Consider the following 25,024-nt stretch of genomic DNA (forward strand, 5'->3'; position numbering starts at 1 on the left):
TGTTAAAAGAATATTGAAATATTGATGATAATAATATTTTTGCTTATATTAGTCTTGAGAAAAAAAAAAGCTATAAATAAATACACAAAAGACTAAAGAGTCTTCATTATTCATTACTCATTACCCCGTGTGTTCTGTTTTGCTCTGTTGGCGTCCCTGTCTCTCAGTGGCGAGATCTTGGAACTGATATATTGTGTTCTCAAAGTAGAGAGGTTTGATGACAGATATATTTTATATATCCTTCTCGTGATAGAAACTTGACCTAGATTTGTCGGGTTCTAACTGAGTTTATCTCTGTCAACGTACGTAGAAACCCTAATTTTTCGTGGTCCCTTGCGCTCATAAGTCATAGCCACGAAATCGATTGACAAAAACGACAGTAAGGGGTCAGTCTCTTGTTCCTGGTTTATATAAGATGTTTGCTCTACTAACATCAAAACGTGGTGTGTATATCTTACTCGTTGGCCCCTATATCAGAGAGTGGTACAATGTTATATTGGTGATATGCTCTGTTTTAACTTTTGTAAAGTAATCTTCTTTATCAATGTAGATCGAGTTCGTATTAAACCCAAACATAATTAATAATACTCGGTTCCTCGTCTGCTATATATAGAGTATCTGGTTTGTTAACTCCATGGCAAAGTCAAACTTGGTGGTTGTGCGGGAGCCATTTGTCAAGTAAGTCTCTATACCATACAAGTTTTTGTCCAAACTCTTCATATATAATATATAGTGCCTTTATATCAATTTTTTTTTTTTTTTTTTTACTTTTGCAATCCATATGTTGTTTTGCATAAAATTTCAGGCTGGTGAAGCTTGTAGCAAGTGCTTTCTATGATAATTATACTCTGGAAAGTGATAAACTACAGAAATCTGCAAGAAGTGACAATAGAGGGATTGCCATTGTGGTGCTGCAAACGCTTACGAGGTTTGCATGGTTATGGGGATGTTTAAGTTTGGTATTGCTTGCTTATATTGGTTATTCACTGACTTACATTATAATTTCTGGTATCTTTCTTGTTCTGTGTCTATTAGGCGGCAATGGGTTAGAGAAGAAGACTTGGCAAAAGACTTGAAGTTGGCCCCCAAGCAACTTCGAAAAATATTAAGAAACTTTGAAGAACAAAAACTTATCATGCGAGTTGACAGGAAAGAGGTTTGTACGTGTAGAAACTATTATCTTCCATTCCATATTGATATATATATATAGCACTCATGGCACAATCTTGTTATTACGAAGCCTATGACTCAACGACTTTGCTAGTCGTAAGATAAATAGCATATTGTCATAAAACATTTTGAGTATTACAATGATTCAAGAACATGATCGTATGAGAGAATGAAAGGTTTAGTACTTGTTTCCTAGGTTTTTGTTTCTTGTATACTTCCACATTATTCATTAGGATTGTTTGCTTGTTTTACATCCCTTAACACTAATATTTCCTTACTCGAATATTTTCAATAGACTGCAAGGGGTACAAAGAAGAATAGTGTTTCAGTGGCTGCTACAACTAGTGGCCGAGCAGAGGACAAAGTTAAGGTCCAGATGCACTCGTATTGGTGTCTCGACTATTCACAGGTATGCTTCATGTCCCTTTAATTATTAAGTTCTCTGTTTTGATTTTTTTTTTATCACACTACCCTATATCACTTCTTCTCTCTTACAGATATATGATGTTGTTCGTTATAAACTGCACCTGATGAAAAAAAAGTTCAAAGATGAACTAGAAGATAAGGATACTGTTCAGGAGTATGGCTGTCTCAAATGCAAAAAGAAGTAAAGTCCACTACTCTTTCTATTAGAAAATCATTACACTGATGAACTGTGTTAGTGAAACATTGATGAATTGTGTTATGTTCACTAAACATGGATTCTCATTTCTGATATGTAGATACAATGCACTTGATGCCCTGAGATTAATTTCTATGGAAGACGATTCTTTTCATTGTGAAAAATGCAATGGTGAACTTGTTATGGAATGTAACAAGCTAACTTCAGAAGTAGTAGATGGGGATGACAAAACAAGGAGACAGCAGCGGGAACATCTAAAAGCTCTGCTTCAAAACATGGAGGTACATATGTCATATGTGTATACTGTTTTGGTGTCTCAGTTTAATAAATACTGTAGTATTCTTGTAAATTTAATGAAACCAGAATTGCTTTGCCTTGACCGAAGCTGTGCATAATTCCATATTCATCATGATGACATCAAAACTCATCATCTTAACTTCTTAAATGATGAGTTTTGTCTCTGTGATAGTTTTGTAACTTGCTGTTATTGTTTTAGTCTTTAGTTTTGCTTGGTTGGGGTTTTTTTCTTTTCTGTATCCTGGCTTTTGTATGTAGTTTGTGCGTTGACATAATTAGAAAATAACATGCAGGCTCAGTTTAAACCTCTGACGGATCATATAAACAGAATAAAAGACCTACCGGTTCCTAGCTTTGAATCTTTTCTGGCATGGGAGGCTCGTGCAGCTAAGGCTGCTCGTGAAAAGGGTAATCTTAACCGTGATGACCCTTCGATGTCACAGGGTGGGTATGGTTCAACACCGATGCCATTTCTCGGAGAGACAGAGGTAAACTTTAGTAACACTAAAGAAAAAAAGTATGCCAAAGTTTTCCCTCCATTTTTCCTCTTCTTACTGTGAATGGTTAGTTGATTTCTTGAATCTTACATGGTTAGGTTGAGGTTAACCTCGGTGAAAGAGAAGAAGCTGTCAAGTCTGAAGATAGAGATCCTAGTGTGAAAGTCTTTCCATCATGGCTGATCAAGAAAGGAATGAATCTGACTGAGGAACAAAGAGGAGTGATGAGACAGGAATCTAAGGTTGATCATGAAGGTGAATCAGGAGAAGCAGCAGAACTTTCGGATGACAAGAAACCAGCCATGGGGAATGGAGATGATGATAAGGATCCGAAGGTATGCCTTTAGGGGAAAATTATTTGTTTATATGTTTAGATTCTCGCAGTATCATTTTGTGGATTGTTGTTTCCATTTTGATTCAGGATGAGTATGTTAAAGCTTTATACGCTGCTATATTGGAGCAGCAAGAGCTTGCTGAAAAGCTGAAACAGCAAGAATCTGCAGCCAAATTAACCACTGACATTGAACTGGCTACTAGTACATCTTTTGATCGTCAAGTTGGTATGAAGTGTAAACGTGAAGAGGAAGATGATGAGGAAGAAGATGTCGAATGGAACGAAGTAGCTCCTGCTTCAGGTCAGTTTGAGTTTACTCTTACTTCGTTTCCTTGTAGCTTACTAGATGATATTTATATAACAAGGCATTAATAGGCCATAAATGATAAAGAGAGGGTTAGGTCTCATGCGTACATGTGATGCTCACCTTGGTTACTTTTAATTTCTTGATATGCAGCAGAGGCTTTGGGTGCGGAAGAAGAAGACGAAGACGTAGATTGGCAAGAAGGCTGAAAGAAAAATGGATTAACGATAAATCATAGAAATAGAATAATGACTTAGTAACTTTGTTTGTTGAATATCATTATCTACATTTTACATTCAATTGGCTACTACCACATCCTCGGATCTTCAGGTTGGTATATAAACTATAAAGTATAAACGTGAAGATATCAAATGGAGCGTACACAGTCCAAATTCTTTATTGATCATTGAATAATACTATCACAAAACAGAGACAATCCTACTATAAGGACAAATATGCTATGCAAATTATATGAGCTATAATGCATCCATGCTGACATAACTTTTTAATTTTTATTGGTTAAGTGCTCATATGAGTTACATTACACGAACAGGAGGAATACTCTGTTCGTATCTAAAGAAATTCTTAGGATCATACTTAGCTTTAATTTCCATCAATCTCTTCAAATTCCCCAAGAAGTACTTCTCTCCATAGATCTTAGCTTCTTCAACATTTGTCACTCCACTTGGATTGCTTCCGACATCGATATCTCTGTAATTCAAGAACGCCGCTCTCGGGTTGCTTGACACATACGGCTCCATCAAATTGTATATCTCTTTCATCAGACCGAGATTAGCGTTTGTGGCGTTTGCGTCTCCCCATAAGGCAAAATACTGAATCTTGAACAAGTTTCCTTTCCGATGAGGAAACGCTGTGGCATCCGCGGGAATCTTGTCCATCACTCCACCGTAAGGGTTCCATTGCATAAACATGTTGTTGAAGTTCAACATTATTTTCCAAATCTTCTCCATTACTTCTTTTGGGATTGGTTTCTTGACATAATCCGATTTACTCTTGAACAATGCTCCTGCCGGATTCGATGGTCTATCCAAAAGAACACTTATCGGTGTTCCCACAGGATAGTTCTGCCAAAACAACGTCGTATTAATCCAGCTCATTTCGTAGCAATCTTCACGCTTTATCCCCAACTCAGGGAGACTCTTGTTCATAATCGCCATGAGCCTCCTTGCCGAGCCTAAAAACTGAGCGTAGAACCTAACCGCGACAGATTTCTGGCTAGGTACCGCGCCAATTACGAGTTGAGGCATTGCTCTCAAGAAAAGCTCTTGTGGCAATTTGCTGGAGACAAGCTGCCACTTGTAAAGAACATCAGTGGCTCCTTGCTCCAATGTTTTGTTAACCTTAAAAACCGTCAAGGTCTTTGGAACATCGACGAGGTTGATCTTCCAGGAGACGATAACGCCAAAGCTAGCTCCACCACCGCCTCGAATCGCCCACAATAGATCAGCTCCCAAGGTAGCTCCAGTTAAGATTTTGCCGTTAGCATCAACAACTCGAGCATCAACGACATGATCGACTGAGATTCCGTATTTTCTCATAAGATTCCCGTATCCTCCGCCGCTGATGTGTCCTCCCGCTCCTAATGTAGGGCAAACGCCAGCCGGAAACGCTAGCGTTTTGCTAGCTTCCGCTATTTTGGTGTAGAGCTCTCCCATTGTCGCACCAGCATCAACCCAAGCTTGCTTTCTTGACACGTCAATGGTGATGGACCGGAGATCGTGCATGTCAAGAATAACAAACGGTACGGACGAGATGTAAGATAGTCCTTCGTAGTCATGACCGCCGCTTCGGATACGGATCTGGATTCTGTTAGACTTTGCACAGACCACGGTTGCCTGAACATGAGATTCATGTTTTGCAGCAACAATGGCGACTAGCTTTGTGTCGTTAGGGTTGGAGAACCTTTTGTTTTTGGCGTAGGACACGTAAGACGACACGAAGGTGGAGTTATCGTGAGTGTAGAGTGCTTCGTTGATCGGATTCACCCGACTGGTGCGATAACGAAGGCATCGGAGGAACTTTTCTGCATTTGGTTTCGTAACATGTGCATCTGATGAAGCCAAAACAAGAAGAACTAGTAACAAAACTGATACTATTTCTCTCATTTCTTTGTTTGTTTGAAGATCTCAAAAACTAGATAAAAAACGAAGTAATTACCCTTTGTTTTATGTATTTATAGTGATTTGACTTGTATAGGAAATCTGGAAAGAAATAAAATGTAAAGTTGAACTTCTTGGTCATATGAGTTTACATCTTTGAATATGAATATATGGAAACTGAAGTAATGACGGAAAGTTGAATACATTGAAAGATTTTCTTATGTTTTTAATGCATATCGGAAACGTAACGTAATAAGATGAAACTTCAGTTCATTTATTCAAGAAAAATAGTATAAAAATTGTGGTTATTTTTATGCGTAATATAGTGTAACTCTAGAATATGTACAATGACTTGTCCTCTCATCTTTGAATGCGTTACACTAGTATTGTCGAATAATGTGGCTTGCGTTTGTATTAGTGTAAAATCCTCTAACGATAAAGTCATAAAGATGTTTGAGTAAGTTTTGCAATCAAATTTTAATTTACTCGGTAGAAACGTAATGTTAATTTTGTGATTTTTATTCGGTAGAAAATTTAATTGCGACATCAATCTTTGGAAGAAATTTCGTTTTCCGTATAAATAATTTATGTTTAATAACTTATTAAATAAATGTTGAACAGCAGAAAAAAAAAAGTATATTCAACATGTCGTATTTTTTTTTTCACTCAACATGTAGTATATAACTTTAATATTTTAATGTGATTAATTATTTTTAAGAGAATACATAAATATATTTCTTTATCAACAAATTTATAATGTTTTAATTTCATGACCTTTTTCTATTTTTATATAATTACCAAATAAATAATGTATCTTATCAGTCTCAGACTCATTAGTCATGAAAGTGTATTATTACATGTAGATTTTGTTTCTTCCAGCAAGAAAGAGAAAAACTTTTAAACAAAATAAATAAGACCAAAGAAACAAGAAATGTATGTGAAAGTGATTCATATTACAATATTACGTACAAGTACAAGCAAAAACCATTGATCTGAATTATTGTTTTACCAACTTTATTTTTACCTCATGAACACGTACGTAATTTTTGGTTTCCACTACGTTACATGCACATACACAAAATTGGACCCATATAGTAACTATAGTTAGAAAATTCGTAAGATAGGTTGGTTTCATGACATCTGTCGGTTAACAACACACTTAATAAATCCATGTTTAGTAATTAAGCGAATTCATCTACATTATATTATGCTGATTCTTTCACAAATTTAACACAGATAATCATACTATGATTAAGGAAAAATATGTTATGCAAATATTACATAAGCTATAATGCATGCATGGCATACTATATATGACTTATCAAACAAGGGGGAAAAAGAACTTGAAAAGAGTTACATTGCACGAATAGGAGGAATGCTCTGCTCGTATGTAAAGAAATTCTCAGGATCATACTTGGCTTTAACTTCCATCAATCTCTTCAAATTCCCCAAGAAATATTTAGATCCATAGATTTTAGCTTGTTCAACGTTAGTCTTACCACTCGGATTGCTTCCAACATCCACGTCTCTGTAATTCAAGAACGCTTCTCTCGGGTTGCTTGACACGTACGGCTCCATCGCACTGTATACCTCTTTCATCAGACCAAGATTAGCGTCTGTGGCGTTTGCGTCCTCCCATAAGGCAAAGTACTGAATCTTGAATAAGTTTCCTTTTCGGTGAGGAAACGCCGTGGCATTCGACTCGATCTTGTCCATCGCTCCACCGTAAGGGTTCCATTGCATAAACATATGGTTGGATTTTAACATTATTTTCCAAATCTTCTCCATTCCTTCTTTTGGGATCGGTTTCTTGACGTAATCGGATTTACTCTTGAAGAATGCTCCTGGCTTTGATGGTCTTTCCAAAAGAACGCTCGTCGATGTTCCCACAGGATAATCCTGCCAAAACGTTGTTGTATTAAGCCAGCTCATCTCGTAGCAATCTTCACGTTTTAGCCCTAATTCAGGTAAATTCTTGTTGATAATCCCCATGAGATCCTTCGCTGAGCCTAAAAACTGAGCGTAGAACACAACCACGATGGTTTTATTGCTTGATGTCGCGTCATTTACATGTTGAGGCATTGCCCTCGGGAAAAGCTCTTGAGGCAATTTGCTAGAGACAAGCTGCCATTTGTAGAGAACATCAGTGGCTCCTTGCTCCAATGTTTTGTTAACCTTAAAAACTGTCACGGTCTTTGGAACATCGACGAGGTTGATCTTCCAAGAGAGGATAACACCGAAGCTTGCTCCACCACCGCCTTTAATAGCCCACAATAGATCATCTCCCAAGGTAGCTCCAGTCAAGATTTTTCCGTTGACATCAACTACTCGAGCGTCAACGACATTATCAACGGAGATTCCATATTTTCTCATAAGATTTCCGTATCCTCCGCCGCTGATGTGTCCTCCAGCTCCTAACGTGTAGCAAACTCCTGCCACAACCGCTAGCGTTTGGCTAGCTTTTGAGACTTTGGTGTAGAGCTCTCCCATTGTCGCACCAGCATCAACCCAAGCTTGCTTTTTGGACACGTCAATGGTGATGGACCGGAGATCGTGCATGTCGAGAATAACAAACGGTACGGACGAGATGTAAGATAGTCCCTCGTAGTCGTGACCGCCGCTTCGTATACGGATCTGGATACTGTTTGACTTTGCACAGACCACAGTTGCCTGAGCATGAGATTCATGTTTGGCAGCAACAATGGCTATAAGTTTTGTGTCCTTAGGGTTTGAGAGCCTTTTGTTTTTCGTGTAGGACACGTAAGATGACACGAATGTGGAGTTATCGTGAGTGTAGAGGGCTTCGTTGATCGGATTCTCTGAACGGGTCCGGTTGTGAAGGCATTGGACGAAGTTTTCAATACTTGGTTTTGTTACTTTTGCATCCGAAACCGAAACAATAAGTACAAGTAACAGAACAGAAACGACTTCTTTCATTGATTCGTTTGTTTGAAGATCTCAAAATATGTAAAGTTCAAGTAATATGTTTTATGTATGTATTGGGATTTTGACTTATAAAGGAAAAGAAAAATGAGAAAACAAAACTCTAAAAAGAAGATCATAAGTTTCATTATTGGAAAAAAAAAGGTTTAATTATTGGAGATGGGTTTACTAAAGCATATGAACACGTATGATAATAAACATACAACATAGGAAACTAAATTTTAAGGATTTAAATATATTGAGATTAGATGTTAAAACAGAGATATGTTGAAATTAAATTATAAATCACACATATAATGTAATAGATCTAAATTTTAAATTAGCCAAAAAAGGAAAATGATTTAGAGTTTTGATAAGAATTGGATGAATTTTAAATATTATTAGATATAAATTAATATATATATATATATATATATATATTAATAATACAAAATTATAACTGCTAATACTTTTATAACTCAATTATTAACCCAAAATTTATTGAAGGGCGGTAAGGGGGGGGGGAGTGTATTCAATCTAAAATTATAAAATCTTATGTTACTCAATCAAGTATTTTAAAAAATCTTATGAAATTTAATGTTATTGTACTAGTAATTTCAAAATGTAGTTTAAAATCTATTGTTAAAATGTTTTGAGAATTTGGGGTTTATTGATGTTAAAAGATTCTCAACGATTTGAGAAGATTTATGTGTTAAAAATATGGAATTTCACGGTTTTAGGTGGGATTTGAAAAGATTTTACAATAAATCAAACCAACTTCTTTAAAATAACCCAACATCACTCGGTATACAAGATTGAATACATCCTTCCCTATATTTAAGATTGAACATTTATAAATTTGACATTTTAATAAATTTTAGAATGTAAAAAGATTATAATCTATATAAATAAAGTTAACTTTTTCTCTCTTCTCCTTAAGCCACATCATCATCCTAATCATCATCTACTTTATTTTATTATTTAGTTTTAAGAATTAATTATATCATTTTATCATTTAATTTGATTTTGACATATCTAAATAATTTTTTCAAAAAGAAATATGAAAGGTCTTTTCTTATACTATATATTATCAAAATAAAATTATCATTGATTAAACATAAAAAATAATAGAATGTTTTATAATGAAGATATATATAAATTTAAAATAATATGACACAAAACTTAATTATATTTACACAATCTAAACCTAAATTAAAATGAGATTTAACGGAAATAGAACAAAATGTAAGAAAATTTAAGAATATAAATCTATCTAATAAACATAAATGAGATAGGTTAGCACAAAACATGAATTCTCATTTTAAAAACACATAAAAAAAGGTCACACTAAAAATAATATTTCTTTAATAGTTTGCAATATGAATTTAACTAATTTTTTCCAATACAACAAATATGGTAAACTAATAAACAAAACAAAAAATTAACAATATTTCATAAAAATTGAAAATTAAAACAAAAAAAACATAATTAAATGAAATGAACTATATATAAAGTAAATTATACTAATATGTTAAATTTTAAATTTTTTCCATATGAATATACGAAAAATATATAAAACAGAAAATCAGAAACAAATATATAATAGTATAAAAATGATTATAACGAGATATAAATTACGTCAAATCAAAAAAAAAAACGAAAAAACAAAAAATTAAATTATGACAATATACAAGGATAATGTAACCAATAAAAAAAAAATCAATAATCCAGTTGAAACCCACAAATCATTTTTAACTTTCAGCCCAATATATTAAAAAGGACCACAATATTAACATCTACATCTATATTTGGTAGGAACCCTAATAACACATGTTTTTCTATGATTCTCTAATGCACTTCCGTTTACATTCATATATCAATGCACTTCCGTTTACATGGACCTATACACGTTTAATTTCTCAACTACTAATGAAGTTAAAACTCAACAAGTTTTCTATACAAATACAATCTAATATTTTAAAAAAATAAAGTATGCTATAGTAAAAAAAATAAGTAAGAAATAAAATACGAACCAATTACTTATCAACAACATAATAAAACTACCGCGCGTAGCGCGAGCAACCGAGTAGTCTATATATATAAAGTTAGCTTTTTCTCTCTTCTCATGATGTCACCTAAGCATCCACCTAAGCCACATTTTTTTACATTAAAATAAATTTAAAACATTCATTTAGTGCATATTTATGCTACTTATTTAATTAATAGAAAATTTATATAAAAAAAATAAATTATGTAAATAAATGAAATTTTAAATAAGAAATACTTTCATTTTTTATTAGTTAGTGGTATTAATATAATTCAACTTTCATTTTAAATTGATCATAGTTTAAAATTTTATATGTGTTACTGAGTTTAAGAATGTAAGTAATTTTAAATTTATGGTAGAATAAAAACAACATTTATGAAAGGGAGAATTTCAAAAATACCCCTTTTCATATACCTCTTTTTAAAAATATCCCCTTTTCAAACTTTACAAAAAACCCCACTAAAAATGTTGAAATTTATTCGAATATGTGTGTAAGCTTATAAATATATACACAAATTACCTTTATATGTGTATAAAACTTTATATACCTTTCATAAATAGCGTAAAAATAAATTATAAAAACCTTATAAAAACCGTATAAACCCTTTTAAAAACCTTTTAAAAGCCTTATAAAACTTATAAAAACGATTTAAAACTATTTAAAACATTTTAAAATATTTGTATCGAATCTCCCAGTAGTAGTTATTATATAGAAGTACCTTATAAACTATATAAAACTTTATAATTTTTTATATTTAAAAAGGGATATTTTTGAAAATGGATAGATAAATGGGGTATTTTTAAAAAGGGGTACACCAAAAGGGGTATTTCTCAAAAATTCTCTTTATGTAATTGTATATATAAAATTTTAAAGGGAAAAAATAAAATTGAAAGTGAAATATTAGTTTATAACATGATCAATAAGAAAATGCTTTTAATCCAAATTTAAATATTGAAACATAATAATTCAAGATAAAATAACTATAATATTTTTTGAAAATCAATTAAAAAATAAATAAAATATCACAATATGAATAAAAAATTAACAAAAAAATTATAAAACTCCCGCGCGCAGCGCGGGTCAACTGCTAGTTTATATATAAGAATTTTGAGAATTTTGAGAAATATCACTTTTCAAAAATAGATACAATGAAAGAATTGTTCAAAAATAGAATATCTACTCCAAAACCTTAATTATAGGCAACTTTATAATAAAAATTTACGAATGCTTAGGAAAAGCAAATTATAAGATTTTTGGAAAATTAATCATAATAAAACCTTATAATATACAAAAATATTGTATCACGCAAATAGAACTGCATACAACTTTACAAACATTTAACATTCTTTTTATGATATGCTTTGCAAAAATAAATAAAATTTGATAAATCCATATTTTTGATATTTTTGAAAAAACCAATGGTATTTCAACTACCAAGCACAGTAGCACACGATGACACGATCACTAAAAGGTAGAAAATGGGCGCGGAAGCCTCTCTTCCCACTCTGTTTCAAAATAACCGCTAATAACTCAGAAACAACCTCTTTGCTTCTCTCTCCCTCCCTCTCTCATCATTTCAAGTCGAAACCAAAAAAAACGAAACCTTTTTCCCACTTCTTCTCTCCAATGGCGTCTTCTCTCTTCTTCTTCTTCGTCTCCTTCCTCATTTCATTATCATCAACTCTTCTTCCCGTCTCAGTGCTCTCAGCAACAGTAGTGGAAGATCTCGCCAATCTTAGTCCTCCTTCTGATTTCAATGCTACGATTGCCAATAACTGCCTTCGTGATCCGATGCTTCGTTACTGCAACAACACTTCATCCTCCCCAATGGACATTGTCGAGATTTTCAGATCCACCATCGTCGCTAGCCATCTCTGCAACGAGTCCAAGAACCCTAACTGCGTTGAATCTTTCCCTAGAATCAGGATTCACGGTCGTCCCAAAACCGCCGCTCTTTACCTCTCTTTCGATTTCTTCTGGAAGTACTGTCCTTTAACCGTCGTCGATATTGAGCTAGTGAACAACTCCCTCAAGAATTGTTTCCCGACAAATGTTCTGTCTTGTGCTCAGATTCGTACTCTTGATCTGAGTTACAACCAATTCTCTGGCTTTGTTCCGGTTCAGGAACTCTCTGGATTAACCAACTTGACCCATTTGAATCTTTCGTATAACCGTTTCTCTGAGAACAAGATCTCAGATTCTGACTTCTTCAAACGGTTCAACGCCTCTAGTTTCATACAGTCCGGTGTTCTTCCCAATGTCAAGCGTTACAAGATGAAAATTTTGGTCTTGTTGATCGTGTTTCCGATAATGGTGATTTTGCTCTGTTTTTGCTTCGGATGGTTATGCATCAAGAGACCTGATTACTTTCCAAGAACATGGCGGAGAAGCTACAAGTTCACATACGCGATGCTTGAAGCTGCGACGGATGAGTTTTCGGATCAGCATCTTCTGAGCACGACCAATAGAGTGGATATCTACAAAGGAACGTTAAGAGACGGGACAGAGACAAAGATCGAGGTTTACAAAGAGAAGGTTTCAAGTGAGAAAAGACGTGAATTCGGAGAGGAATGCGAGGCGGTTTATAAGTTAAGACACAAGAACTTGGTAAGAGTTTTGGGTTGGTGTAATAGCAGAAACTTGAGAGCTTTGGTTACAGAATGGACTCAAGGAGAAAATGTTGAGACTTGGTTAAGTTCTTCATCGGCTATATCATGGAGAAGAAGGTTAAGAGTGGTTTTAGGAGTTGTGGAAGGTATTTCTTATCTATCAGACCTATGGCCTGAGATTACATTTGATCTCACTACAAGCAGTGTTTTGTTATCCGATAATGATCAAGAGCCTTTAATTTCACATTTCAAGGTTGGAGATGGGAATAACACATCTACAAGTAAGGGCTTTCTTCTTCTTAGAGAATATTAAAATTTATAAAGGTTGTAAAAGTTTATATGTGTGTTGTTGTGTTGTTATTACAGATGTATTCAACTTTGGATTGTTTCTTTTGGAGATGGTTACAAATCTAAGACCTGATATGGAACAAGAAGATTCAGAAAGGAGGTATCTCGAGTATATAAGAGTTCATTATCCGGACAATCTAGAGAGAGTGATCGACGAGAAGATGACGATTGAGGAGAGACCATTTGATCAAGTGAAGCAAGCCATTACGCTTGGACTGATGTGTACTGACAAGCCACCACTGAAGCAACCAAGCTTGACGCAGATTTATGACTTGGTGGCTTCTTTGTACGAGTCTAGTTTAAGACATCACTGAGAGATAAGTATTTAAGTGCTTTATTTGCTTTGTTTTTTGATTTCCAGACATGTTTTAAGACTTACTATTTGTGTTAGGTAGCATTTTAAGGATTTAAGACATATTTGTGGTTCTCTTTTTTTCTTCTTCTTGATCAAACTGAAGTTCCTATGTTGGTAATTTGAAGAAGTGATATTTCTGTAAATGGACTTTTAGCTGAAACAGGTTTCATAGTTTTATGGGCTCCCATTTCGACCCGACCGGCTCTGACTAGTTGGCAAATAGGAACGTTGCCAACTAATACGACGTGACGTGTGACTTGTCTCGTCTCCATTGAAAAAGCCATCGACAGTGATCAACTTGCAAAGAAGTTTCAGTTTTAAAATTTTTCTTAATGACATGACAAAGTTGCAGCATTCATTCATATGAACATGAAAGAAAAGTAATACAAAACTACAAATGTCATTTTCGAATAATATATTCGACAGATCACAAAAAAGCGACCTTTTTTAATAAATATTTTCAAATAAAATGTGAAAATTATGGGTTCGTACATGGCGAGCCAGACAAAGTCAATGCCGGCAAAAACGGACCTCTTCACATAAATCTCATTTCTATAATTAGACTCACAATTTCTCAATCTCAGATTATAATTAACACTCTACCAAAAAACGAAGACGAAAGAAACGAAGAAGGAAGGAAGATAAAACAATAATGGAGAGTAACAACGAGAAGAAGAAAGTTGCAATACAATCATCATCGTTCAGACTACGTAGCCCAAGCTTAAACGCACTTCGTCTCCAACGGATCTTCGACTTATTCGACAGAAACGGCGACGGTTTCATTACCGTCGAAGAGCTAAGCCAAGCTTTAACGCGTCTCGGTCTCAACGCTGACCTCTCCGATCTCAAATCTACCGTCGAATCGTACATCCAACCTGGCAACACCGGTCTCAATTTCGACGATTTCTCAGCTCTGCACAAGACACTCGACGACTCTTTCTTCGGCGGAGAAGCAGATTTCGACAATGAAGAAGACCCTTCTTCCGCCGCCGCCGATGAGTCGGATCTCCAGGAGGCGTTTAAGGTCTTTGACGAGAACGGTGACGGATTCATCTCCGCTAGGGAGCTTCAGGCTGTTCTGAAGAAACTTGGGTTACCTGAAGGAGGAGAGATGGAGAGAGTGGAGAAGATGATCGTTTCCGTTGACCGGAATCAAGATGGTCGCGTTGACTTTTTTGAGTTCAAGAACATGATGCGAACCGTCGTCATCCCTTCTTCTTAATTCTCTCAGAAAAGCAAAAAAAACCGTTTTTTTTCTTTCCTAAAGTCATTATTTGTATTTTTCTCAGTTTATGTAACGAATGATTCAAACATATATTATAAACAAAAATAAACTTTTTTATTATATTCTTTGAGAGCTGAGCTTGAGAATGCGTAGTGGAGGAGGCAATAGGTACTTTGTTAATCTTTTGCGTTGTTGTAGAGAGGAAAGGAGTAAGCTTTCCGGGAAAGTTATACATGGGTTCATTGTTAGGACTGGATTGAACACTGATACTTATATATCTAACCGTTTACTGGATTTGTATATCGAGTGTGGTGATGGAGATTATGCACGGAAGGTGTTCTACGGAATGTCTCTAAGAGATGTTTATTCGTGGAATGCTTTTTTGACGTTTCGCTGTAAAGTTGGGGATTTAGAGGAAGTGTGTGAGGTGTTTGATGGAATGCCTGAGAGAGATGTGGTGTCGTGGAACAATCTGATTAGCGTGTTGGTGAGGAAAGGGTTGGATGAAGAGGCTTTGGCTGTTTATGAGAGGATGGTGTCTGATGGGTTTTTGCCTTCCAGGTTCACGTTAGCTAGTGTTTTGAGTGCGTGTAGCAAGGTTCGGGATGGTGTTTTTGGTATGAAATGTCATGGGGCTGCTGTTAAAACTGGTCTTGATAAGAATATGTTTGTTGGGAATGCGTTGTTGTCTATGTATGCAAAGTGTGGGCTAATGATGGATTATGGTGTTCGAGTCTTTGAATTTCTCGTGGAGACTAATGCAGTCTCTTTTACTGTGGTAATCAGCGGGTTAGCTCGGGAAAATAAAGTGTTGGAGGCATTTGAAATGTTCAGATCAATGTGCCAGAAAGGTATCCAGGTGGATTCCGTTTGCTTATCTAATATTCTCAGCATCTCTACTCCAAGGGAAGGATGTGATAGCCCAAGTGAAATCTTTTGCAATGTGCTCGGGACACAGGTCCATAGTCTTGCGTTAAGACTTGGGTTCGTCGGAGATCTTCATCTGAACAATTCATTGCTCGAAATATATGCAAAGAATAAAGACATGCATGGTGCAGAGCTGGTTTTTGCTGAGATGCCTGATGTGAATGTTGTCTCTTGGAACATAATGATAGCTGGATTTGGCCAGGAATACCAAAGTGACAAATCCATCGAGTATCTAAAGAGAATGAGAGATTCTGGTGTTGAACCAAACGAAGTTACATACATTTGTGTTCTTGGAGCGTGCTTTCGTTCAGGGGATGTTGAAGCCAGTAAGAGAATATTCAGTAGCATTCCCCACCCGAGTGTCAGAGCATGGAATGCTATGCTTTCTGGTTATTCCAACTATGAACACTATCAGGAAGCAATAAACAATTTCAGACAAATGCAGTTTCAGAACCTCAAACCTGACAGAACCACTTTGAGTGTGATACTAAGTTCATGCGCAAGATTGAGATTTCTGGAAGGAGGGAAACAGATCCATGGGATAGCGATAAGGACCAAGATTTCTAAGAACAGTCACATAGTTAGTGGTCTTATTGCAGTCTACTCGGAATGTGAGAAAATAGAGATATCTGAATCTGTCTTTGATGATTGTAACACCGAATTGGATATTGCTTGTTGGAACTCGATGATCTCAGGTCTTAGTCGCAACACGCTGGACACAAAAGCTCTAATGCTCTTCAAAAGAATGCAGCAGACTGGTGTCTTGTTTCCAAATGAAACTTCATACGCTATTGTACTAGGTAGCTGTTCAAGGTTATGCAGTTTGGTCAATGGAAGACAGTTTCATGGACATGTAGTGAAGAGCGGATATGTAAGCGATTCCTTTGTTGAAGCCGCTCTTACTGATATGTATTGCAAATGCGGTGAAATAGATTCAGCTCGACTGTTCTTCGATACTGTTACAAGGAAAAACACAGTTATTTGGAATGAGATGATACATGGGTATGCTCATAACGGAAGAGGTGATGAAGCTGTTGATCTCTACAGGGAAATGATTTCAGCGGGAAAGAAACCAGACGGGATAACCTTTGTCTCTGTCTTGACTGCTTGCAGCCACTCAGGACTGGTAGATACAGGGCTTGAGATACTCAGTTCAATGCAGAGAGATCATAAAGTTGAACCAGAGCTGGATCATTACATTTGTACGGTTGATTGTCTTGGAAGAGCTGGTCGGCTTGAAGATGCAGAGACTCTTGCAGAAGCGACACCATACAAAAGCAGCCCTGTTCTATGGGAGATTCTACTTAGTTCATGTAGAGTCCATGGCGATGTGAGGTTGGCTAGACGAGTTGCAGAGAAACTAATGCGTCTGGATCCTCAGAATTCGGCAGCATATGTGCTGCTAAGCAACACATATAGTTCTGTGAGACAGTGGGATGCCGCTGCAGCTCTTCAAGGATTAATAAACAAGAACAGAGTTCATAAAACTCCAGGTCATAGTTGGATCACATATGACAATGCTTTGGACTGATATTTCAAAAATAGCGTACGAAATTATTCAGTAATACACAATGTATATAGAAGATTAGACCATCACAATGATTATTATATATATACTCAGAAAGCTCTAAGCTTCTGGATACTCACTCCAAGTTATTCGATATCACTCCAAGGAAATGCTCACGAAACAAGAAAGCAGCAAAACTCCCGTCAAGTATTCAGTAGAATTTGAAAGAACCGACTTCAGTTTCAAGAAAACAATAGTATTCAAGCAAATCACCAAGGTATCTCCTGACCATCCCAAGCAAAGAACTTTCCGTTATCTTGTTTCTTTGCATTATTGATGATGTGCAATAACTTCTGAACAGAGTACTCTCTTGTGAAAAGCTTTCCTTCTGGAACATTCTTCTGAAATGGTCGAGAAAGATCAGTGTCTACTGTGCCTGGATGCAGTAGAATGCATACCACAGGATCTTTCCTCCTACCTAACTCAACCGACACATTCTTCGTCACTGCAAAAGCAACAATTGCGTACAGAAATTAATGGTTTTCTCAGTTAATATCAGAAGGAAAAATCGATAATCTTCTAAAATTGTACATTGATTGAGTGCGGTTTTTGAAGCCCTGTAAGAGTGCCAACCACCAAGTCGGTTATCTCCGATGGATCCAACTCGAGCGCTTAAATTGGCTACAACAGCAACTTCCCTCTCGGTTCCAGTACCTCCACCAGCCTTAAGTAGAGGCCACATATGCTGCAACACAACCAAAGACATCATCTTTTAGTCTTGTATCGAGTCCATGGGACTATATCCATGAGTAACCAAAACAAGGACTGCATAACTTCCTCCATCATGCACTCTGTTTCGCATAAGAATATCCGACTCTGGGGAATAATCTAAAGATAGTGTTCTTTACAAAAACATAGACTATTTGGAGTGCTTACCTTCATCATTAGAATTGGACCAACAGCGTTAACCTCATAAGCAAGCATCAATGATGATTTTTCAACCTTGTTCAATGTTGTTTCTGTACTGAGATCGAAAGGCAAAATTCAAATCGAGGATTTAAGAAGAGATATTTTTTTCACAGGCTTCTTTTGTTATCCCATGTTGCAGACAAAGCTGAAACTAACTTCTCTAACATTAGATTAGTCATACCTGGCTGCAATACGCCAGGAATGGAAAGTATACCAGCTGCATTTACAAGTAGGTTGAGAGAACCATATCTTTCCTTTACAGATTCCGCTGATTCCTAAAAAAATGATAACATTTTCAGAAACATGAACATGTAATAGTTTTGAGTAATGAGAAGAGACATATTTGAGTGTTGAGACAACAATAAACCTCAATGGTAGCTTCATCTGTAACATCAAGCTTTTGGATGACGAGCCTTTCAGAGAAACGGTTCTTCAAATCAGAGAGATTTGTTGCTTCTTTTGGATTTCGGCAAGTAGCAACAACATACCCTTTCTCATTGTTCTCCAACAACTGTCGTACCTAAAGAACAACGAGAAAAGAAAAAAGAAGCTAAACTAAAACCGCCAAATTTGGATCTTAGTTTCTGATATCAGCTGAAAAGTTCAAATATTCTTTTGAATTAGATGGATTAAGAAAGAGGCTCACAAATTCGAGGCCGATGCCTCTGGAAGCTCCCTGGACTAAGGAAACTCCACCTTCCCAATTGGGAGAAGAAGATGATGATGACGTGGCAAAACCAGACACGCTCATCCTTCTCAGAGCAGCCGCCGCTAACGACGGGGAAACCATCCACGCGCCACCGCTCTTCACCAGAATGTTCATTGAAGAAATTGATTGGATACTTTTTGCGGATGTGTGATTAAGATAAAAAGGATGGATCATTTCTCATAAATGCAACCACATTTCATAGCCATCGACACGGGAACTTAACTGCCATGTCCACAAAGATGGGGATAATAAAAACGCCAACTTTTTCCCAAATTCTGAAAATTCAAAAAATTTTAACCAACAAAAAATCTAAAATTCGGAAATCCAAATAATAATCTTTGACAAGCCAGTGGTGTAAGTGAGAATTGACAATTTATTAAATGTAAAAACCATATGATATGATGTGAAAAATGAGGTTTACACTATTTGCATAAATTTCCTTAGCAGGATATAGAAACTATAGAACAAAACTTCAAGCTGCAACAACAATACTTGCAATGTCATCTATCGACTATCATTCTGAACTTGCAGGAGAGATAGAAGAGGGATCACGGATATTGCCCTTAATCTTATGAGGTCACAGAGTTCGAGCCAACGTTTTGATATTTCTCTGTGCTTCCGTCCAGACCATTGATTTGTAAGTTTTGAGCTATACCTCCCCACACAATGCCCGCAAGGCTCTTCACTGCATCACCCCTGGATCCAAAGATAGAGACTTAACCCCAAAAGAAAAACAATTCCGGGATTCATTGATCCGTGGGAAGGGATCCAAAACTTGCATGGTTGGGTTCTCGGCAAAACACACCCATGAGATATTGAACTCGGACTTAGACCAACGCCCAAAAGAGCTTATTACCAGGAGGTCCAGGACTGAAGGAATATACAGTTGTCTGATCAAAAACACGTTCTCTTAGTCAGCAGTGCAGCTGAATGATTTAGCAATCCCAAACTTTAGTCATCAAGTAGTTTGCAACCCTTTTCTCTTAGTTTTGACTCCAGACCAAAAAATGCAATCCCTGAAAGCACCAAATCAGCTGTCTTCTTCTTTGTCTGCTCAACTAACAATTCATCATAGACTACCATATCAGCCTCTGTCATAATTTTGCGCTTTTTCAGCTCTGTGAAGACTTCTCTTGCGGCTTTTATTGTTCCATGTTTACACATACCGAAGATAATCGAACAGTATATAACTTCATTGATAGAGACACCTTCCTGGTTCATCTCATCTAGTACCTCCAGAACCTTCTCAGATTTATTCCCTTTGCATACATGACAAACCCTAAGAGCGTACTTAAACTCCATAGGACCACTTTCAACGTTTCCCAGACATTCACGAACTAATAACATCACTGCATCAATTTCTCCAATTTGGCATAGTCCTTTAGTAAGAGACAGATAGGCAGCTATGGAAGGAAAACAAGACATCGCGATGATTTTTTCATGACATGAACAAGCCTCTTGGACATCCCCTTTCTCAACGAAACAGCAAATTGCAATACTATAAGATGATGAATCTGGTTCAAACCCAAAATCCTTCATTTCATAGAAAAGTGACAAGCACTTTTGAATATTTCCCATCTTGCAAAGAGTTTCCATAAGAATGTTGTACACCAAGACACTACTATGACCTTTAGTCTTTACAACATCAAAGACATCTAAAGCCATCGTTCTCTTTTCTTCATCGGCACACAACAACTTAAAAAATTGTGAAATGTAATCTGCGAGAGGGTATCTTGACTCTCCAATACGTTCGAGCAAATTGGAAAAATCAATCAGTCTATTCATCACCACATATGCAACCAAAATGGGACTTAGTGTCTCAAAATCTGGTTCTAGTTCTTCATCGATTGCAATTTGGAAGAGCTTATAGGCTTTATCAACCTGGTTCACACTACATAACCCTTTAATAACTGCATTATATATCCCAAGATCAGCTATGTAACCAGAATCCACCAGATCCTCCCATAGATTGCAAGCAGATCTGACCTTCCCTTCTGCAACAAAACCTTCAATCAAAACCCTGTAGATCTCCCTATCAATCAAAATCTGCTTTTCCTTCATCTCCATAAACAATTCATATCCTCTTTCAACTCTACCGTCTCTACACAGACCCGTAACAAGTGTTCCATACGCCATTACATCCGGTTTGATCTCATCTCGTTTCATTTCATCCCAAACTTGTAAACTTGCATCCATGTTCCCTTCAGAAACCAACGTCTTAATCATTGCTGTATACGCAAAAACATCAGGCTTACACAAATTCGCCCTCATTCTCTGCAAAATCTCGAGCATCTCCTCGATTCTACCTGCTTTACACAACCCTTTAACCAAGATCATGAAAGTAGTACTCTCTTCCACCAACCCATCTTCTTTAAAATCCTCATAAACAGCCAATGCTAAATCAAAGTAACCATTTTTCACCAAAGCATCCATTATCCTATTATACAAGAACACCCTAGGCTTAAACCCAAACTTCTTCATCTTCTCGTAAACGTAATAAACCCTTAAACCCCTTTTATTATCAGCGTGCATTCTAATCAAAATCTCAAATTGTTTCTCCGACGGAGGTCTTCCCTGAGAATCCATAAGCTCAGGCAACTGATCCGCAGCACGAAAATGCCCGTTTCGATTAAGGCAATACGCAAAAGCATTGTAAGAAGCGAAGTCGTGTCTATACCCTTTCTGTTTACCAGCCCAATGAAAGAACTTCGCCGCAACAGCAGCATCGTTACCTAATTTCAAAACCTCGGCGACGATACTGGGCGTGACGCGGCGGAGTTTGTTTAGCTCCGAGACCACGGAGGGTCCCCAATGGTTACGATTCTTACGGAATGCGTCGAGCACGAATCTCGCGATCGGAGATAGACGTTCGGAGGCGGCGGAGATCCCCGTGGAATGTGACGGCGGAGAAGAAGAAGCTCTCTCCGACGGGAGATGGGATTCTGGATCCCATTTGCGGAGATCGAAAGGTGTTCGATGAGCGACGGCGTTGGATTGTGGTTGGGGTGAGTCTCTGGAGAGAGATTGGCGGTTGGAGAAGAGGCCACCGTAGACTATGGGGCGGTTCTGAGACGGCTTACGGTGGCCGTAGAAGAAACTGGGTTTAAGAGATTTGTCAGAGAGATTCGGAGGTTTTGGTGATTTCATTTTCGGTCGTCCTTCTTCTCTGTTTCCGTTTCTCACTTGTGACTGAAATCAAAATTACTCTTCAACTTCAAGCACTCAATACGACGACGTTTCTAAGTTCAGTTCAGACAGGTTCGGTTGGAGTATCGGTGGAAACCGGTTATTCGGTTTGATTTAACAATTATCGGTTAGGTTCGGTTAAAGGTATTACATGCTATGATTGGTATTTGAATTATTGATACATATATAGCTTATTTTATAATTTACTGAAATTAGGTGGGGGAGGTTTAGTTTTTAAGTTTATAACTAGTGACCGACCCGCACATACGTGCGGGGTTTTTCTTAAAAACCAAATTAATTGTGTAATTTTATATTTGTAGTAGATTATGTGAATATATTGATATAATTTTGCTCAGTTATATAAATAACTAATTTTATTAAAATTAATAAGTTTATTTTAACAATCAAATAATTTGGTACATATTTATGCAATTGATTCTATATTGGATTAAACCCATCTTTGGTCGATTATTAATTGAAACTGGGTTTGTATTCCTTTTATGCTCAGAAACTATATTTGTTTGGCCAAGGCCGAGTTAAGATGTCGCAGCCCATTTGAATTAATTGAATCTGCTACGTAATAGTGGATTTTTTTATCAAAAAAAAAAGAAAATGAATAACGAAAAGACAGCCGTCCAAAAAAACAAAAAACAAAAAGAGAAAAATAAATGTTGTCTTCTATCTCCAAATTCGGATCTGCTATCGATTTGTTTGAGGTGAATGAAATCTAGCTTTTGCTTAACAACAATTCCTGCTTGGATGGCAATCGAAGAACTTTCTTTATCATAAGGTAATTAACAACGAAATTGGTAGTTAAATCTGTACTCCTTTACAGATTGAAAACTATTTCTGATTTCAGTTCTAGAGTAGCTTCATCTTTGATTTTTGGATTCTAATTTCCTTTCGGTTATTGTCTTAATTCAATATGATATTTGTCAGCATCGTATAGTTACAATATGTCTTTAATTGTTGTCTATATCTTTGTTCTGAACAGATGGGACTTATAAAGTTTACGCACAACGACTTCGATTTCGTCGATATAGAAGACAGTGAAATTCTAATCATGATATATTTTAGATAAGTACATATAATCAATTGAAGTTTCTTATTGAATAAAACATTAGATTTTATAGTTTATATCTGAATCTGACATTATTCTTTAACGCAGATATAACTTGAAGATTAATCATTTCAAAACTCTCTGCTTTGAACTACGTCGGCTACGCTTAATAAAAAAAACCTCCATACTATCGGTTAGTATATGATTTCATTCTTAATCTCATACGTTCTACTAATCTTCAATTATGCCTAGTTTTGAGTAAGATTTCGTTGCACTTGTTGACATAGAATGGTAAATGTTATAATGGATAGATTGTTTATCGTGTGTCTTTTGGTGAGCTAAGTTTATTTGTTTTGTAAATCATGTTATCACTGTATATTTAGATAAAGAACATCTTCCCCTGTGGTAAAAAATTGAATTTAACAATTTAGAGAATTTAAACTTAATAAACCAAGTCTAATCTGTATCTTGTTAATAGATAATAGTTTGACAAACTAAAACAGGTTTATGAAAATGATCTTCTTCATAGTTTATGACAATTCATATTCTTCAAGTAGTATGGAAAAATGTTTGTGTTATAACTTATTGCCAATGCAACAAACTATAACCAAACATGAAAAAACCATACTACTTTATTGGATAAAAATCTTAAAACTAATATAAAAACGAAAACAAAGTTTCACTGCAAATCACTTTTAAGTAGCAGTAGCCTGATCCTTCTCGCCATCTTTTTTTTCTCCTTCCACGTCTCCAACATCGCCGAACTTCTCACCATCCTTTACTGCTCCATTTATTCCACTGGTGATTCCCTGTAAACTTGTAGTGCATTTGAAGCAAACTTTGTTTAAGTAGCTTTGACTTAAGTGCTGTTACTAATTCATACCCATATGTTTAAATCAAAAAAAATTCCACAAGTAAGAATTATAGTCGTTACCTGTCTTCATGATTGTAATAGAGAAGTGCTTGGCCTATAAATTCTGGAAAACTTCTTTAAAAACAACATTCATTGTTTCTTTCTGAGGTTTACCTTCTTTATCAACAATCAATACCTTCAGCCCTTTTTTAGAAGTCACCCTTGAAACAGCTACATAGAGTTGACCATGTGAGAAACATGGTCTTGGCAAATACAACCCAACGTAGTCCAAAGATTGTCCTTGACTTTTGTTAATAGTCATTGCAAAAGCAACAACTATAGGTAGTTGTCTGCGACGCATCTTGAACGGTAGTTTCGTGTCGGAAGGTGTGATCAATACCCTAGGTATAAGAACTTTATCTCCAACCTTGTCCCCTGTGATAATGATAGCTTCCAAAACAAACTCAGCTAATTGTGTAATCTGCAACCTTGTACCATTCATTAGCCCTCCTCTTGGATCTATATTCTTTAGACACATAACTGGGCAACCTACTTTCAACCTTATTTTATGATTGGGCAAGCCAGATGCCTTCATGTTGTTCAAGAAATCAGGAGTTAAAACTGGATTGTTCTCTGATTTCTTGTCAGCAGGGTCTATAGAATCTGAGCTTAGGTATGTTCTTTCCTCACCTTCAAACAATCAATGAGAACTATTAATTAACAGCAAAACGTTTTCTAACTATAATGTTTATATTCTAATAACTTATATGTAAAAATATTAAAAAATTCGTTTTACCTTCAAGCTGATCTAGCATATATTCATTAATAATGCCAACGTCCTCATTCGTTGGACATAAAATAGCTCTCTGTTGGAAGAAGATTGGATCCTTTTTATCTTTCAAGAGAGATGTATCTCCATAAATCTCTCTTGTTATTGCTTCAATAGGATTTGTAGCTTCCGT

General features: G+C 36.2%; 8 protein-coding genes and 1 long non-coding RNA gene across 10 annotated transcripts in view; 5 read left to right on the forward strand and 4 right to left on the reverse strand.

The window, feature by feature from the left end:
• Positions 1-124: 124 nt before the first annotated feature.
• Positions 125-3,525, forward strand: LOC17878036. The gene is made up of 12 exons (XM_023778936.1): positions 125-212; positions 311-386; positions 614-678; positions 806-928; positions 1,036-1,156; positions 1,466-1,579; positions 1,668-1,777; positions 1,893-2,073; positions 2,383-2,577; positions 2,685-2,921; positions 3,008-3,221; positions 3,378-3,525. The coding sequence occupies exons 3-12, from the start codon at positions 635-637 to the stop codon at positions 3,431-3,433; spliced, it is 1,395 nt and encodes a 464-aa protein (XP_023634704.1). The 5' UTR covers positions 125-212; positions 311-386; positions 614-634; the 3' UTR covers positions 3,434-3,525.
• A 145-nt stretch (positions 3,526-3,670) lies between these two features.
• Positions 3,671-5,358, reverse strand: LOC17877714 (berberine bridge enzyme-like 17). The gene has a single exon (XM_006285099.2). The coding sequence runs from the start codon at positions 5,348-5,350 to the stop codon at positions 3,761-3,763; it is 1,590 nt and encodes a 529-aa protein (XP_006285161.1). The 5' UTR covers positions 5,351-5,358; the 3' UTR covers positions 3,671-3,760.
• Positions 5,359-6,525: 1,167 nt separating this feature from the next.
• Positions 6,526-8,311, reverse strand: LOC17879748 (berberine bridge enzyme-like 17). The gene has a single exon (XM_006284968.2). It carries the CDS (start codon positions 8,279-8,281, stop codon positions 6,698-6,700), a length of 1,584 nt encoding a protein of 527 aa, XP_006285030.1. The 5' UTR covers positions 8,282-8,311; the 3' UTR covers positions 6,526-6,697.
• A 3,629-nt stretch (positions 8,312-11,940) lies between these two features.
• LOC17877954 (putative leucine-rich repeat receptor-like serine/threonine-protein kinase At2g24130) lies at positions 11,941-13,585 on the forward strand. Its single transcript, XM_006285325.1, has 2 exons — positions 11,941-13,204; positions 13,290-13,585. The coding sequence occupies exons 1-2, from the start codon at positions 11,941-11,943 to the stop codon at positions 13,583-13,585; spliced, it is 1,560 nt and encodes a 519-aa protein (XP_006285387.1).
• Positions 13,586-14,145: 560 nt separating this feature from the next.
• Positions 14,146-14,971, forward strand: LOC17880560 (calcium-binding protein CML42). Its single transcript, XM_006285210.2, has one exon. The coding sequence runs from the start codon at positions 14,279-14,281 to the stop codon at positions 14,846-14,848; it is 570 nt and encodes a 189-aa protein (XP_006285272.1). The 5' UTR covers positions 14,146-14,278; the 3' UTR covers positions 14,849-14,971.
• Positions 14,972-14,974: 3 nt separating this feature from the next.
• LOC17878486 (pentatricopeptide repeat-containing protein At4g20770) lies at positions 14,975-17,332 on the forward strand. Its single transcript, XM_006285834.2, has one exon. It carries the CDS (start codon positions 14,997-14,999, stop codon positions 17,307-17,309), a length of 2,313 nt encoding a protein of 770 aa, XP_006285896.1. The 5' UTR covers positions 14,975-14,996; the 3' UTR covers positions 17,310-17,332.
• LOC17879871 (uncharacterized oxidoreductase C663.09c) lies at positions 17,289-19,197 on the reverse strand. The gene is made up of 6 exons (XM_006284078.2): positions 18,901-19,197; positions 18,622-18,774; positions 18,436-18,529; positions 18,222-18,304; positions 17,877-18,030; positions 17,289-17,790 (listed from the first exon to the last, which is right to left on the reverse strand). Exons 1-6 carry the CDS (start codon positions 19,135-19,137, stop codon positions 17,555-17,557), a joined length of 957 nt encoding a protein of 318 aa, XP_006284140.1. The 5' UTR covers positions 19,138-19,197; the 3' UTR covers positions 17,289-17,554.
• Positions 19,198-19,318: 121 nt separating this feature from the next.
• LOC17878693 (pentatricopeptide repeat-containing protein At4g20740) lies at positions 19,319-22,127 on the reverse strand. Its single transcript, XM_023779785.1, has one exon. The coding sequence runs from the start codon at positions 22,108-22,110 to the stop codon at positions 19,915-19,917; it is 2,196 nt and encodes a 731-aa protein (XP_023635553.1). The 5' UTR covers positions 22,111-22,127; the 3' UTR covers positions 19,319-19,914.
• A 621-nt stretch (positions 22,128-22,748) lies between these two features.
• LOC111829688 overlaps positions 22,749-25,024 on the forward strand; it is a 6,572-nt gene continuing 4,296 nt past the window's right edge. The window contains exons 1-3 of one of the 2 annotated variants that reach the window (XR_002833052.1): positions 22,749-22,939; positions 23,144-23,230; positions 23,318-23,402. This is a non-coding gene — a long non-coding RNA (uncharacterized LOC111829688). Of the gene's footprint in view, positions 22,940-23,143; positions 23,403-25,024 lie in introns of both variants that reach the window. The other variant, XR_002833051.1, reaches the window with a different exon arrangement.

The sequence above is a fragment of the Capsella rubella genome, unplaced genomic scaffold (genome assembly GCF_000375325.1).
Source record: "Capsella rubella cultivar Monte Gargano unplaced genomic scaffold, Caprub1_0 scaffold_7, whole genome shotgun sequence".
Lineage (NCBI taxonomy): Eukaryota > Viridiplantae > Streptophyta > Magnoliopsida > Brassicales > Brassicaceae > Capsella > Capsella rubella.

What these genes read in the sequence shown, in the direction of transcription:
- LOC17878036 (XM_023778936.1), top strand. Translation starts at nt 635, where the DNA reads ATGGCAAAGTCAAACTTGGTGGTTGTGCGGGAGCCATTTGTCAA. An exon ending in TGCGAGTTGACAGGAAAGAG is followed by an intron (nt 1,157 to 1,465) that starts GTTTGTACGTGT and finishes TATTTTCAATAG; the next exon opens with ACTGCAAGGGGTACAAAGAA. An exon ending in CTCTGCTTCAAAACATGGAG is followed by an intron (nt 2,074 to 2,382) that starts GTACATATGTCA and finishes AATAACATGCAG; the next exon opens with GCTCAGTTTAAACCTCTGAC.
- LOC17877714 (XM_006285099.2), bottom strand. Translation starts at nt 5,350, where the DNA reads ATGAGAGAAATAGTATCAGTTTTGTTACTAGTTCTTCTTGTTTTGGCT.
- LOC17879748 (XM_006284968.2), bottom strand. Translation starts at nt 8,281, where the DNA reads ATGAAAGAAGTCGTTTCTGTTCTGTTACTTGTACTTATTGTTTCGGTT.
- LOC17877954 (XM_006285325.1), top strand. Translation starts at nt 11,941, where the DNA reads ATGGCGTCTTCTCTCTTCTTCTTCTTCGTCTCCTTCCTCATTTCATTA. An exon ending in TGGGAATAACACATCTACAA is followed by an intron (nt 13,205 to 13,289) that starts GTAAGGGCTTTC and finishes TTGTTATTACAG; the next exon opens with ATGTATTCAACTTTGGATTG.
- LOC17880560 (XM_006285210.2), top strand. Translation starts at nt 14,279, where the DNA reads ATGGAGAGTAACAACGAGAAGAAGAAAGTTGCAATACAATCATCATCG.
- LOC17878486 (XM_006285834.2), top strand. Translation starts at nt 14,997, where the DNA reads ATGCGTAGTGGAGGAGGCAATAGGTACTTTGTTAATCTTTTGCGTTGT.
- LOC17879871 (XM_006284078.2), bottom strand. Translation starts at nt 19,137, where the DNA reads ATGATCCATCCTTTTTATCTTAATCACACATCCGCAAAAAGTATCCAA. An exon ending in GAGGCATCGGCCTCGAATTT is followed by an intron (nt 18,775 to 18,900) that starts GTGAGCCTCTTT and finishes GTTGTTCTTTAG; the next exon opens with GTACGACAGTTGTTGGAGAA. An exon ending in GTCCAATTCTAATGATGAAG is followed by an intron (nt 18,031 to 18,221) that starts GTAAGCACTCCA and finishes GTTGTGTTGCAG; the next exon opens with CATATGTGGCCTCTACTTAA.
- LOC17878693 (XM_023779785.1), bottom strand. Translation starts at nt 22,110, where the DNA reads ATGAAATCACCAAAACCTCCGAATCTCTCTGACAAATCTCTTAAACCC.